Below are 15,739 nucleotides of genomic sequence, written 5' to 3' on the forward strand. Positions count from 1 at the left end.
CAAGAAAAGAACCATGACATGTGAATGGCTGATAAAAAGTTTTGGTATTACAATAACATACCATTCAATGTGGAAAAACTCCCATATTGGGAAGCACTAGTAATTGCATTCAGCATTGTCAATATGAGGTTTAAGGTTCCAACTCCTTGTGATTTTAGTAGCCCTTGAAAGAGGAAGCCATAAAAAACACTAAGGATAGTAGAAGAACAAAAAGCAATGTAGTGCAAAAAGGTCTACGATATTTTATGGAATGAATGGTGCTTTTAATATGGGTGGATGACAAGATTTCAAACTAACACACTTTCTAGTGGCACACTGCTGTTCTTAAAGACTATTGATGCCACCTATAAAGTGAAGCATGTAGAGAATATGCAAATTGTTGGGGACAATGATCCTAGATATGGGCATCGAAAATATTGTCCAAGTTGTGACTAGCAATGCAGTAGCATATGTAGGAGAAAATAGACTTTTCTAAAGGGGTATTCCACCATTTTTGGAGCTCGTGTTGCTAAATGCATCAATAACATGCTTGAAGGCATTGGAAAAATTGAGTGGTAATAAGTGTGTTTGAAGATGCAAAGGAGGTTACAAAATTCACCTATAATTACACTTGGATGCTTAGCTTGATGAGAAATCACATCAAAAGAAAGAAGCTTGTGTGAATGGGAGACATAAGCTACCCCAATGTTAGTCACATTTTAAAGCATTATAGCAGTGCTGTTATTTCTTAAGCATATGTTTGTGAGCATTCATGAAGATAATCTTTTACAATTTGTTCGTAAAGAGAACATAAGATATCCTTAAGGTGAATTACTAACTTGAAAGCTTTATGGATTTTTAATTATTTGAATGCCAATGAGTTTATTTATGAGGCCATGGATATTGTCAAGAAGTCATTTGGTAAGCAATTGTTTGGAGATGGAGACTCAAAAAAATAGCTCCAACGTTTAATACATGCAATGGTGTACTATAGAAACCCTGAAACATTCTATTTTGATTCCTTTATGGCAAATGAAGAGGTTATGGTACTTTTCAACACATGCATGGAGAGGATGATACCCAAAGAAAGCCTTAGCAACCAAATTCTAGGTGAGTTATAGATTTACAAGACTGCAATGAGAAGGCTCTTTTCTTCAAATCTAGGCATTCAAAGGAGAACAATAAAATGAACAGATGAAACTATTTGAGAACTTTAATTGTACATGTACAACTGCAATTTTAGATTACTTATAGTTTTACATAATTCTAAATGTCTTATATGCATACTTGTGGTGGGAAAGTTATGGTGTTCAAACACCAAAGTTTCAAAGGCCAGGCACCCATGTTTGAACCAGCTCTATACACTTCTAGTTGTAAGCACAATTCGAGCTTTTCACAAAATGTTCGCACCAAGACTAGAATGGGTTGACCCAACTTCAATGAGCTTGTCTAATGATCCAATTGAATTGGATAATATCAACCCCTATACCATAGAAAATGATATTGCAATTACTTGAAAAATATCAAATCTCGGACTGCAGACTCATATTTTCATGAAAAAATTGCAATATTTAAAAAATAATAAAAAATATCATTGACCACTATTTTGATAATATTTTCATGATATTTTTCAATATTATCTATTTTCTCCCTTCAATGGCTATAAATTGCAATCATGTTACTCATTTCAACTTTATTCTGCTCTAATTTTTTCTACAACAAAACATACTATTTTTTAGGGTTTCTAGAACGCTGAAGGATATTGATATCTTCTAGATGGCTGAGGTATTTGATAAAGTGCAGCTGAATCAATTAAAATGTGAGCAGAATGTTGGGACTTCAACACCAATATGTATATTGTATTCGTTTACAAAGTTGTTTCATGCCAACATGCCCTTTACAAACTTTGCACCTTTTGTTATGGTTATACTAAGGGCAGCTCTCTTCATCATTTGTTTGTTAGAACTAAATATTGGGAGTAGGAAGATATCTGTTTGGGAGGGCATATGACCATAGTTCTTTGATTCCCTTTAGCCTTTGAGTACAGTATCTGATGTACCCTGTAGAAGTAAAAATGTGTAAGCTATATCAGTACCTCTGCACATCTCTTGGAAAAGGTGTTATGATGATGTGTAATATAGAAGTTCTAAGCAATATAGAATCCAGATCTCTGTTGTAAGCAATAAATTAGGATATGGAGATATACCAATTTATTACACTAATCCATAGAATGAGTATTGTGTGAACATCAACAGATCCCTTTCTATTGTCTTTACATCGGATACATCGGATCAGGAGGTTGAAGGCTCTTGTATTGTATTGTTTATCAATGAACAGTGGTATAATTCAACCGAACATATGAATGAACTAAGTGATTGAAAACAGTCTAGTTTGTATTGCATATGATCACATCCAGCTAGCATACGACAATCTAATCTATTTAGTAATTTACCTTGTTCATATAAAAAATCTTGATGATCTAACATTACTTCATTATGTACAACCCACTGCAAAAACAATCTCAAAATTAATTAGAAAAATAAAAAATCCATATATCATTATTCATGGTGTAGACTCTTGTTTACTTTCACTTTCACTCTATGCAATTAGGATGGGATCAAATGTAACAAACATAAGTTATTTCTCTCTGTTTTTCAAAGGATGGCTTTTAATGTAAAAACATCAGTTATTTCTCTGTTCTTTTCTTTTGGACCATGGTAAGAAGATTCTGCACTTATAAAATTCAGTCCTAAAACCACAGCTTACAAAAATTTCAATCAAAACAATAACCTCTAATTATGATATTCTACTATACATATTGATGAAAATGTGAACAATGAATACATAGTATTGAATTCTCAAACTTGTAATTGTCGTATCATTAAATCTGAAAACAAACACAATGCATTGGAATGAAATTTAGAAAAAATACTATATGCATTATGATTAAAATTAGAAATGTACCCTTTAAATATACAAGTGCACTAAGAATATAACAAACAAAAACTAGATGAAGTGTTAAGTAGATCAAATCCACAACTCCTCCATGACATATCCCAATAATTTCAACACAGAGATCAAATGGGTAGGCGATTATCACCTGTGAAATACAAAATTCTTCCTGTAGGTGCCTTTGGCATTCATTTCCAACAATCCCCACCCTACACAATGGCCGAGTAAGTTCACCTACCCAAAAATCGCCAATGCAGTACGTAGCAGAAAAATCCATTAGGTTGAGTAAGTTTTGCATCTTGACCACCAACAAAGACATTGCAAGTACTGAATTCACAGAACAAGCATCCTTGTTCCCCTAGATTCTAGATTTGAAAATCAAACTCTTGGGGAAAATATTGATTACATGATAGGAAACTTTGCTATAAACATGAGCCTGCATGCATGCATCTCAACCCTAGATTATACAGTTCAAACTTTGCTGATATGGCTGAGCTCAAGCCTAATGCATGATCTTTATCTCACTTCTTTTGTAATTATATAAAAGAGCCTCTCTGCATGTGTCCAAGATTAGTCATATAACATTGTATGCAATTGTTTGTTATTCTTAGATGCATTAACATATGAAACTGTTACTCTAGAAGTTTTGATTCCTATCAATTTTCATATGTTGTCTAATGCATGTGTGTTATGTTTTTAATATTCCCTGTTGACTATTACATTGTGTTTTAGAAAGATCTGCTCTGATTGCAAGATATTTATTTGGTGTGAGCCTTTCTTTTGCGTGTTTTCACATTTCCAGACCATAGTAAGCAAAATCTGCACTAACAAAATTTTCTTAAAACTAGGTAGCTTAAAACAGAATTGCTTTTATGTTCCCCAAGGATGTCTCCCTAGGGTTGTTTTAGGCATACCCATCTTGGGGATTTTCCAAGGAAATAGGGATGGCTCAGGGACATCCCCTAGCTGTTCCCAATTTTTAATTTTTTGTCCTGGCTGTTTCCAAAAGTGGGGGACTGAGTTAGGATGGGTCAAGGATGGCCGGATATCTTCGAAACAGCCAAGAATGTCTCTGACATCTCCCAACCCTCCCAAGGACATTCAACAGTCCCTATGGCTACGCAAGTCATTTAAATTTATTAAAAAGGTCTGAAATTAAAAAATAATTGTTTATTTTTATTTTTCTTGGGTTCCCACACTACACTTTGCTCTAAATAAAAAATAAAGCCTCTCTATCTCATTCTAGCTCATTTTTACATGCCAATTTTTTTATATGCAATCAGAATTTAACTATAGCCTTTTTCTTATTGAAAATTTAAATACATTATGAATTTACCAATAAATTTTGCTTTGGCAACTAATCCAATGTCAAGGCAATGATGGGACTCCTTTGGTAAAGAAACAAAGTTACTTTGATGGATGGCAATTAATATTCTAATCAAGCCATGCAGCCCTTCCTATTGTTAGTGCTCTTGGAGTGTATTTGAACATTTACACTTTAATAAACACAACCATTTAAGCCAACAACAGATGAATTATTTGGTATTTGTTTACCACAGCCTTCAGCTTTGGCTTAAAAAAATTCAAGGTTAAAAATTTAAAAGTACTAAGTTAACCATTAAATGTCACTAAAACTTAATAAGTTTAATGGTAATCCAACTTTCCTGTTTTAGATTTTAAGTACTTCAAGCTCAATCAACCCAAATTTCTAGCACACACTAATAGGTCAGGAACTTATGCCTTACTAAAATCAAGCAGTGTCAAAGATGGTCAATCAATTGACCTTGACGAGATTGATCTTGAATTAGAATAGATTGCAGCTGATAAGAGGCCATCGTTTGATGAACAGGATTTGGCATTTCGAATGAGGCATCGATGATCATGACCACATTCAACACGAAAAAACAGGGAATAGTCATTGACTTCACATTTTGTAGCCTAGGAGCCTTAGGTGCTAATTGTGTTTTCAAGTTTTGTTTTGTACTCTAATACTTAGGTTGTAATGGTTACTTGATGCTCACTAAAAATTTGAGAGTAATTGAATTCCATTTACACTTTCAATTTGTTGTGCCAATTCCATGTAAAGGAAATGCTAGCATGGATCAAATTTGACAAACAAAACCCCCAGAAAGAAATGGTAACCTTCTAAATCAAATTACATACCAAAAAGAGTTGTTTCGATGGTCTCAATAGGCTGCACTCTCTTGATGAGATCATGGAAATAGCAACCAACTATCAAAATCATGCATGACAATGTAAATGTTTAGAACCAAATTGATACCTTCCTGTAAGTTTATAAAACACTTACTTTTTTAAAGCAAAGAGTATGTCTGCAAATGATGGTCGATTCCGAAAATCATACTCAAAGCAACCTTTGAGAATACTTTCAATAGCACAAGGCAATCCGCTCGGAACTTTTGGCTTTTCGTGCCTGATAACTACTGCAGCATAAATTTCCTCTGCTGATCTCCCATACCAAGGCCTGATTCCTGTAAACATTTCTACAATGCTACACCCAAATCCCCAGCAATCTGTTTCCCATGAAACTGGACCTTTTACATCTGCCTCCCATTGCTCTGGTGCCATATAATTTGGTGTGCCCAGTCTTAGTGTTAAATCAGAACTTGACAATGGAATTCCCTGAAGTAGCATTGGAATACCAAAGTCTCCTAGAACTGCTTGGTCATGTTCATCAAGAAGTAAATTGAAAGGTTTAAGATTAAGAACCAGGATCCCTTGAGAATGAAGCTCTAACACACCTTGTGCCACATCAGTGCCATACCTGGAAAGAAAGGAGAAATAAATTCAGAACCAGGCTGAGGCTATCCTGCTTACATTCATTAGGCCTAAGATGAGAACACTCTATAAAAAAAATCATATACTGCAAATCCAACATTATTTTACTATGATGTATCATTGTTATATGCTTTTAAGTTGTATACATAAGAGAAAAGATAAAGAATACTACATTATTATTCTTATTTTGTCTTCACAAAATCCAAACAATAGCAATTAGTTATAGGAAATAAATAAAAAACAAAACATTGATCACACAAAGCGCTTTCAAACAAAAAATTCTAAGATGCTGAATATTTTGGCAAATGGATGTGTGGAAAACATATCGAGCACATTCACAAGTATGTACCTCCTTATTTTGATATTTTAAAAACAATCATGGAAACCATTCAAAAACAGGTCTGTAGATCAAGAGGACATGTTCCATATGTTTGTTTGAAACACTCAAGGATATCAGTTTTAGTATAACTATAGTTGTTGTTTTTTGGATTAAAGATCAAATATATCGAAAAGAAAATTGACAATTACAAGAAGTCAGGATATTGAGCCGGTACAGTAAAAGATATTTAGCAGGTGAGATTTTGAAATATGAGAGCTTTTACAAAATAGGAATTGAAGCCCAAAATACAAAGCCAGATCAGAGAAGAGACTTTAGTCCAGATCAAAACCATCTAATAAATCAAATAGTAACCAGCAGTCCAACAGTCTTTTTGTATAAGCAAATGAACAAGCATTTGATCAACATATGAGAGCTCTTCAAAAAGGAGTACAGCTGCATATCTCTAATTAGCCTGATGTGCATGTGTGCATTGTCTTTTTGTAAATTGAGGGACCTAAAAAGCATCAATATATCCCTTTAAAACGGGGCTGGTTGAAATGCCATCCCACAGCCTCTTCCTTGAATCATGATGTTCCATTTTTTCATAGGAGGATAGTTATGAAGAGGATTGTTGATATCAGAAAAAGTTGTTATCAGAAATAAATCAACAAACCAAAAGAAAGATTCTTTTTTTTTTCTTTCAAAAAATAGTGATTTATTTGGACAAAATGGGTTAGGATTATGGTTTTCAGGGAAAATAAAAAAGCTGCACATCAGGCAGAAATTGCAAAAAAAAAAGGGTCAGGGTAAGAGTTAGGGTTTACGAAGAAAATAATTGGGAACTTTGAAAAAATGGGGCAAAAAGGAGTCAAAATTGCGATTAAATTGTTTTCATGCGAGTTTTTGTCAATAAAATCATCAGCAATGGTGGATTATTTGGGATTAAAATTGTCTTGGTCCATTTTTATAGTTAAAATCCCTCTGGCCATCATCCGTGGGTTTTCCCAGGTATTGTAACTAAATTGATCCCACCATCAGCCCTGTTGGAAACTGCACTATTGCTGATTGGATCAAATTGCCTCTCTACGTTTTCTCTCTGCCTTCCCATTTGACAGAAATTGCTCTATGGCCTCAGTGCAATTGAGCAACTTTTGGCAACTTAAATGTAGCAGATCTAAGAAGTCTGTAAGCACCTTTGTATTAGATTGGCCCTTAGAAACTGGACATTGGCAACTAGCAAGTCAATGCATTTTTGGTTTAGAATTTCTTCCTCATTTTTTGCTTCCAATGCTTTGATTAGCCAGAAAAGGCCATCATTAATGTTTGCAGGTACAACGTATATTACAGTGTCCAAGGAATTGATTTTGCTTGCTGGATATGCACTGGGAGCAGCAGAATTTATGCCAGGATGGCAATTCTAGGAGTGGCTGAATTATCATCATTCCAGCAGAGGGCAAAGATGTTAGTGGATTTAATAGCAGTGGGAAAGAAGACACCATCCCCACAGGAGATGGGTTAACCAGTAAAGCCCTTAATGTTAAGGGGTTGGAAAGAAGGTAGGTAAAGGCTTTGGGGCTGTGGGCTTGCGGAGGGGAGGAGATAAAGCCTTTGGGCTTGTGGGAGATGAAGGAGCAGTGGGAATAAGTATTTTGGGGCAATAAACTTGCCAGTTTTAAGGTCCAAAGATGTGGTTAAATCAGGCAGGGAGTCATCCTGGCACTATGAGGTGAATACAAATTTAGGAGAGATTTCACCTCTTGTGGTGATGCAAATGTCCACAAAAGGCTGAATATCAGCAGTATCCTTGTCAGCAGACCTGAAAATTGAAAGTGAGACACTTTGTTCGTCCTTTTCCAAAATAATACGATAAACTTATCCACTGTTCAGCTTCGGAATAGTGTCATCGACAGAGTTTGAGCCCTTCATGTAAATGGTCTTCTTCATGGAGCTCTTCCTTCTTGAATGTGCCCTTAGAAAGCCAGATGAAACAATTATATTTGCATCATCTGAAACAGATTTCTATAGCTTTGGAGTGTAGCTTGCTATTCCTTGTGCCCATTACCATAGTGCTATTTGTCTGAAAGGCTAGGAGATTGAACTAAAGAGACCTCTTCAACCACCCATATTGAATGCAAATCAGCTGTAATGACCTATTAACTAGGATCAGACACAGAAGATCATATATATTCAGGACATTCTCATCAATACTTTCCCTTCTACTTATTCTGATGAGTAGAATAAACAGGGGTTTCAACTCTTTTTGCTAATTTGTAGTTCTGCCGTGGGCATTATAGATGAGCGGACCATCATTAAACCCAACTCCAAAAATCCGTAACCTTGCCTTGTTTGGCTGCCATCTAGATTATTCCAGTTGAGAATTGGTGAGGATTTGTTGTAAATTCAAACTCTTTAATAAAACAATTTATCCCAGATTTCATACTGATGCAGATCAAACATCTGCTTACGGTCATGAATGATGGATATTACTCTGTATCAGGGATGTCATCTTCGCACAGACCACTCCATTTAAACAGCCTTTTGAAATGGCATTGTGTGAGTATTGAACACGAGTGAATTGGTAGATTGGAGTTGCAGGTGAAGGTGAATTTAGTGGGGGTAAAAGCTTTACGAGTAAAATTGGCAAGACCCTCAAGTCTTCATAGAGGTTTTCACTCAAAGTTTTTTTACTTGTGTGTGCTTGTGTAGCAGTCAAATGGCATTTCTTTTGGCAATTTGTCCATTTTGGATGGAGCATGGTAGATGAGGGAGTGACATTGTGGAGAACCAACCCACAAGTCAAAGGCCATGGATTCAAGTCTCACAATGAACGCTAAAAATTATCTGTTATGAGGAATTAAAAGATATGCATTGAGTGTTATGCCATTTTTAACTCCATGTAGCTGAACAATGAGCTGGGAGGACCAGAAGATAACTAAAGCATTGAGTCATGCTACCTCTCAATACCTGAATAAAGAAGCGGAAGCTTTGAAAGTAGTGAACTAATCCCTTTTATAAAAGACTTATGTGTAGTTGAATCATCTCATATCTGCAACTTGGTTTGTATGTGGATGCAAAGCATGCATGTGTGTGCCCATTATTCTAATTAATCTCAGATTTATTCATTCTGAAAAACAAAATTTTAAAAATATTTAAATTTCTATCTATTATAGCACCTTAAGATATCTGATAAGGGAAGTCGGTCTCCTTTGAGTTGAGCCATTTTGTCTCCCACAGAGCCTTCATAAAGCTTCATAACTATACAGATCTACACACATTGGAAAGGGACATCTGGTCAAGATGGCAGAACTTATCACATTATCAATATATGGACACACATTCACCAAATTAAATCTATAAATGAAACTACCAATCAAACCAACCAAAACACACTAAAAAAGAGTCAAATAATCCAGCAACAATGCAATATTAAATGTGATTGTGAAATGCATTACCTTCTCCTGTTTTAGAGATAGACCATATGGCCAACAGACATGTTGTTTTTCCCGACACTTGTAAAACACATTCTGAAATTTCGCCATGAAAGGCTGAACTTGTTCTTCGCTCATGAACTTTAACATTTTAACGGCCACTTCTTGCGGTTCATCATAACCCTCTGTATAATGAAGAGTTGCAATCCATATATCACCAAATGGACCCCTGCCAATTCTATGAGTAATCCTTAAGGCTCCAGGGTCAATCCAGGGATTAGATTGGATGGGTGGTGCTGCAACAGTCTTAAGGTTTTCAGCATCTCCTTCCAACAACTCATATTCAAAAGTGGATTTGGATGGAGATGAACTACCAGTATGGCTGCTCATATTATACTCCTATATGGATCCAAATCTGTTTGAAGATAAAAAACCAAAGTATGATTAGTGTCAACCTTGAAAATCCTCCCAAGACACTTGATATAGAGTCTTGAGCAGTGAATGAAATAACTATTCGTTTGAAGACAGATAAAAATTTGCCACAACATAAAACAATCAAATGCAACAGTACGCAAAATGCTATGTATTGACTACAGAAGATAAAAAAATGAAGATAGTGAAAGTGAACATTGATACAAAATTATTGCAGTAAGTTATGTCCATTAGATGTGGGGTGGAGCATCTCAAGTGAGAGATCATGCATCCCTCTCATTCAGCAAAATAGATTTTTTGTGTTTCATGAATAGGCCAGACTTTCCAAACAATGTAGCAATCTGACACAAATTACCCTAAATCTGAACAATCTAATGAGATAAGCAGTATTATACCAGCTAACCATCTCTAAATACAAATCTCATCATAGCTAATGATAATATTTAGGGTGGTCCCAAAATCTTCTCACTATACATACATCAATAAGCTCAATTTACAATCTTCAACAAATAATTGGTACTTTTGTACCAGACATGCAAAGCCATAAAATTTACCATCAACATATAAACAGTATACTCCCATATCTCTGCTTGACAAATAAAGATCCAACAGAAATATTCCATTCAAATACAGTTTATCTTTCATAGAATTCAGTTATATGCTGAAAGCATTAACATACATGCCAAACTATCCTTTATACAAGCTTGTATACACAAATAATTTCACAATAATCTACAACTTTTCAGGGGTGGGGCTACTGCTATTGATTGTGATCAGAAAATACAATCTTTTCTATTGACACTTCAACAAGATGTGACATATTGTCGGCATCCCAGATATCAGCAAATCTTACCCAAATGTCACTGAAAGCGGAGCATCCATAGAAACTATTCTTCATAAACCTAATTAGTTTTATTCAACAGACCTCTTGCAACAAAACAAAACCAGTTAAGAATCCAGAGTGAGTAAAGCACCCATGAAATGGTTTCAATAATATATTAGCCAAAGTTAAGAATTCACATAATTTAGAGTAAAGCTTCTGTGTCAATTATGTTTAACTTTAAATAAAAAAACAAATTGTTGTACAAAGCCAACGTTCATTAAAATGAAGTAAATATTGTAATTAATTGTTAAAACTCAGAAGTTACATTCATTTGTGACAATGTAACCAGTAATTTAATTACACTGAAAAACGGAAATCAAAGTGCCTGAAAATATAGTTTGCACAAAAATAAAGGGTTAAGTTTCTTATGCAATTATTACCTTTTAATGGATATAACTTTGCTACAGATCAGTAAAAAATATATGGAATTTCAATGAAAGAAGAAAGATGTAATCATCTAGCGTTGCAATCAGAGAAATACTTGCAAAAATTAAGTAGTCAAATGTAATGTTCACATAAATCAGAATAAAGCTGCAGTACAAAGCTGCAAATTCATTGAAGTATATCACATTGTCAATATATGGACAAATAAAAGGCATTTCAACATCGACAATATTCAGCAACATAAATGGAAAAGATTATTCTATTTTTTTATATGGTAAGTAATACTAATCGTGCATCTGGTTAATCAATTAAAGTAATAAAGTTAAAACACCTTGTATACTAACTTGACTTCTCCTTTGCTCCTATTTAGAGATTAATTGATCTGTAGATAATCAACACTTCCTCAAATTTCAGACTGAGGCTTGAAAATTTTGCAAATATACAAGTAGCGCCAAATTCAGGAGGCATGAGAGAAATTGACAAAGGGCCAAGCAATGTCATTTTCCAGGTCGGTGGACTTGTGCTAAAATCCATGTCACTTGTTGGTAATGCCAAAGTTAGCATTGAGATGCAAAGTCAAATCACATACCAACATCTTGAACAAAAGAGGTGACATCAAACCTTGAAGCTGCACCAAAACTGAGGGTCAATGCTCATGCAAGATCTACACCAAATACTACGTGCTAGAATTGTTATCAACTAAAGGTTTGCACTTAGATGGCATTACTGTTAAAATTTGCACTAAACACTATAGTCATGCCAAGACTAGTTTGGCGACAAAACTAGCAATGGAAAGGAATATTAAACTTACATGCCAAGACCTTTGTAGGTCTGCAACTGGGCCATTCCATTATTCTCTATAACTGATCCATGAGAGTTATATGTTTGTACCTAGCATCCTCTATGTAACATTGTATAGATATTGCTACAAACAATGAACTTGAGGTTGCAATGCCTAAAGGGCATATAGAGTAGAAGCTTTGCACGTGAAGAGAACACTTGAAAACTATAACTTTAATGCAGAGTACAGGCTGTTCAATCAATTTCATATTATTGAAGAATCCAATTTGTGGAAACACTTGCAATATTTAGAGGATTACAAAGTCTTGTTCAAAATTCCTTTTTGTTTCTCAGATCAGGTTTGTATTAATTTAATTAGTCTAGTGAATTTCTGCGAACAAATGAAGGAAAGTAAATAGTATACCCCCTGAATTGCGCATCTGTATAGATATCCAGGTTGATATTGCCTTGTACTCATTAAAAAGATCATTAACTCATCCCTAACTTTGTACATTTCATTAGTTAGCACCATGCATATATGTAAACGTATATGCATATGTATGTATGTGTGAGCAAATGAAGGAAAGCAAATAATATACCCCCTGAATTGTGCATCTCTATAGATATCCAGGTAGATATCACCTTGTACTCGTTAAACAGATCATAAACTCGTCACTAGCTTTGTACAATTACATCAATTAGCACCATACATATATGTATATGCATATACATGTGTATATACGTGTGTTCACATAGATATATGGAAGTGCATGTGCATGTGTAAATGAATATGTATGTATAATCACAGTCATATTCACAGATAAATAGAGACAAAATTATGCAACAATGTTCTTACCTGCTATAACAGCTGTTGCATAACGGCCTATGTAGGAGTCCACGTAGGAGTTAAATAAGGACTTAATTTTTCAGTTATTAGTTTTAACTGGTAGTAGTCTACGTAGGAAGGCTTTAGCTTGATTACTAAATAAAAAGGGATGGCTGTTAATTTATCAATCAGTTAGTGGGAAGATGTAATTTTCAGATTCAGTGATGAATAAAGAACAGAGGTTGCAGGGCATTACTGCCCAATATTCTGGTTAATTTTTGTTACTAATATGCTTCTATTTTGCTTATTTTCTGTGTCATACGCAGAGCAGAGTTTGTTCATTTGCAGGATCAGAGGATAATCTGCAACACAAAATCGGTTAAAGTTTATGTTTTCTCATGCTTAAGTAGAACATCGGAATTTACCAGCTTGTACTGGGATTATCAGAAGTAAAACTACCATTGTTTATACTTTATAACACCACAAACTTCACTCTCCACATTCAGTTGATTGAATATGCAAAAGCAATTTACTAAATTTTAAATATTCATTAAAACCCACACAAAAAGTAGCTGATAACTATTCTACCAAATGTTACATTATACATACTAACAGAATTAGGCATGTGGGTTTCATGATCATTCATACAAATTTAGGGTAAAACCAACAAATGTTCGTAATCTTCAAAAGAAAACTTAAGTAACTAAAGTATTTACAGATGCTTGTGAATTTACCTGTGTCAGAAGGAAAACGATGCACGAATGCCTTCAACTGGAAAAGAAACAACAGGTCGTGTTAGCCTCTCCTAGGTGTTCATCACAACCCTTGGATAATCTAATAAGAAAAATTGAAATTATACTAATGTCTGCGAATGACCAAAACAGCTCAATGAAACTAGAAAGTAAAGCACGTTGCAAGAGCAAGGGAAGCCAAAAATACGCTCCTATGTCTAAAAGAAACAGGTAGCGAAAAGCTAAAATCACAATAAGAGAAGAGTCCTAAAACATTCCAGAGAGTTACTTATGCACTTCACTTTGAAGCCTATTACCATTCCGTTCATTCTAGCTCACATTAATTTCCCAATCCCCGACGCATAAATAGAAAAAAAGTAAATATGCTTACAACAGTGACTAACTCTAGTATGCACTTCCACTCAAAAGATAATGGAAACATCCATCCAGGGGACAGAAATGCACCACAATTGCATCAAACGGACTATTCAAGATGTTCTTAGACTGTTTTCCATCCCTCAATACATGTTTTAACTGTAAGAGAAATGCATGTGACGCGAATTACAGCAGTTCCGTCCCGAGGGTAGTCTTCACCATATATAATTAAGCTTAACTGCTTAAATTTCTATCTCGACTTCCTAAACACGCGATGATTAACTCAAATAAGTCCAGGTTAAGAAGTGTGGCACTCCTGGTCTTGATTCTAAAGAGAATTTCTCCTTGCCTTTACTATTCTGGACCCTTCGAATAGTTTCGATGTAGAGTCAAGCCCCTACGATATCATCAGCCCATGACAGCGTAAGACTAGCGTTCTGTAAATTCTAGATCGCCAAACGAAACCTAATTTACTTTATTCCAAACTTCTTTTGTTCTAGATAGCCAAGCTCATATTCCCAGTAAAATCCAATTCATTTTGTTCCAAACTACTTTTGTCCTAGATGACCGAGCTCATGTTCCTAGTAAAACCTAATTCATTTTATTCCAGACTACTCTTCTCAAAGGAATTATCCCACAGGAAATCCTGAGTAAAACAGCTGTGATATAGTTTCAAATAAGAAATTAGCCAAATCTAAAACTTATACAATTCACTGTAAAGCTGAAGTGCTAAGAACTCCTATCATAACTCGGAGTAAAGATGCTGGGGATGTTTATGAAAATTTACTTTGCGGTAGAATGCCATTAATTCACTAGTATGAAGCAGAAATTACACTTTATTTTAGAAATTACAATTTATTTTCATATTTATAATTGCACAGCAAGAAACACGAAAGTGCAGGCAAATCTTACGTTACGAAATAGCTGAATTAGAGAGAAATCTGAAACAGTGTTTGTTTTTTGAGCTTTAGATCCCTTAGACCGTTTGGTCTCAGTGAACGTCATTAAAATTCCTTCCTTCATTCAAACAAATACACAACTGTTACCTGTTGACTCCTATATCTCGCCAAATTTCGCTTCACGTAAGAGATTTCGACAAATTTAACTGCAGATAATTTTACGGCAAGGCGATTCGATTAGCACCTGCAATACGTGAAGTAATCAAAGGATTAACTCCAGATACTTCAGGGTAAAGCTGTAAAATTCATTTCTGAAAATCAATTTTAATCCAGTCGTCTTAAAATTGGAAACAGTTAAAACAGCATATAAAATTTATAAATTGAAAAACTAAAATAATTATTCCAAAAGAAATTATTGCCTGTTTTGGCTCCTGCAAATAGTGAAACCACCGCTTCAGAAAGAAGGATGCACCGACAATAAATTCTTACACTCGAAAGTGAATTCTCGACTGAAAGAAGATTTACTGACAGAAGCGAAATACGAGAAAAAGATAATACTGCTCATCTCGTCTTTATATGGTGGGTCCCATACATGCTTGTGGTGTCGTGGAGTTCAGTAAAACATTTCATTTGATTGAATATTTTGAGGCTTCATCCTGTGGACACGTAGATTTTGTTCAAACTTCCATGATATGATTTCCTTGGGTGATTCTCATCCGGAACAAGGTGTAGGATCATTTCCAAGAGTTTGGAGTACCTTCCCGAGAGCTTGGAATGCAGTTCCACTCTCCTGAATCACTCGCAGGCCAATTTAGTAAAATAGTTTGATGATGCATTCTTCTTCTTTTTCTAATCATTTTCTTTTAAAAATAAATTTTGTAGAGAAATTATTACTAATAAATTTGTATACTTGGTTTGAATATTATTGTAAAGAATTTTTCTTTTTGATAGGTTA

At 34.8% G+C, this 15,739-nt stretch overlaps 1 protein-coding gene across 9 annotated transcripts in view; it reads right to left on the minus strand.

Moving 5' to 3' along the window:
- Nucleotides 1-15,518, minus strand: part of LOC131029346 (E3 ubiquitin-protein ligase KEG) — a 31,556-nt gene extending 16,038 nt beyond the window's left edge. For 3 of the 9 annotated variants that reach the window (XM_057959801.2, XM_057959802.2, XM_057959794.2), the window contains exons 1-6: nt 15,204-15,517; nt 14,932-15,028; nt 13,514-13,550; nt 9,499-9,889; nt 9,220-9,311; nt 5,240-5,713 (exon numbers count right to left, since the gene is read on the minus strand). In XM_057959801.2, the coding sequence (XP_057815784.1) occupies nt 5,240-5,713; nt 9,220-9,311; nt 9,499-9,864 (932 nt within the window). In that variant the 5' untranslated portion in view covers nt 9,865-9,889; nt 13,514-13,550; nt 14,932-15,028; nt 15,204-15,517. Of the gene's footprint in view, nt 1-5,239; nt 5,714-9,219; nt 9,312-9,498; nt 9,890-13,513; nt 13,614-14,931; nt 15,029-15,203 lie in introns of those variants that run through there. The other 6 variants (XM_057959800.2, XM_057959799.2, XM_057959796.2 and 3 more) reach the window with 6 other exon arrangements.
- Nucleotides 15,519-15,739: the final 221 nt, after the last annotated feature.

The sequence above is a fragment of the Cryptomeria japonica genome, chromosome 10 (assembly GCF_030272615.1).
Source record: "Cryptomeria japonica chromosome 10, Sugi_1.0, whole genome shotgun sequence".
In the NCBI taxonomy this organism is placed as follows: domain Eukaryota; kingdom Viridiplantae; phylum Streptophyta; class Pinopsida; order Cupressales; family Cupressaceae; genus Cryptomeria; species Cryptomeria japonica.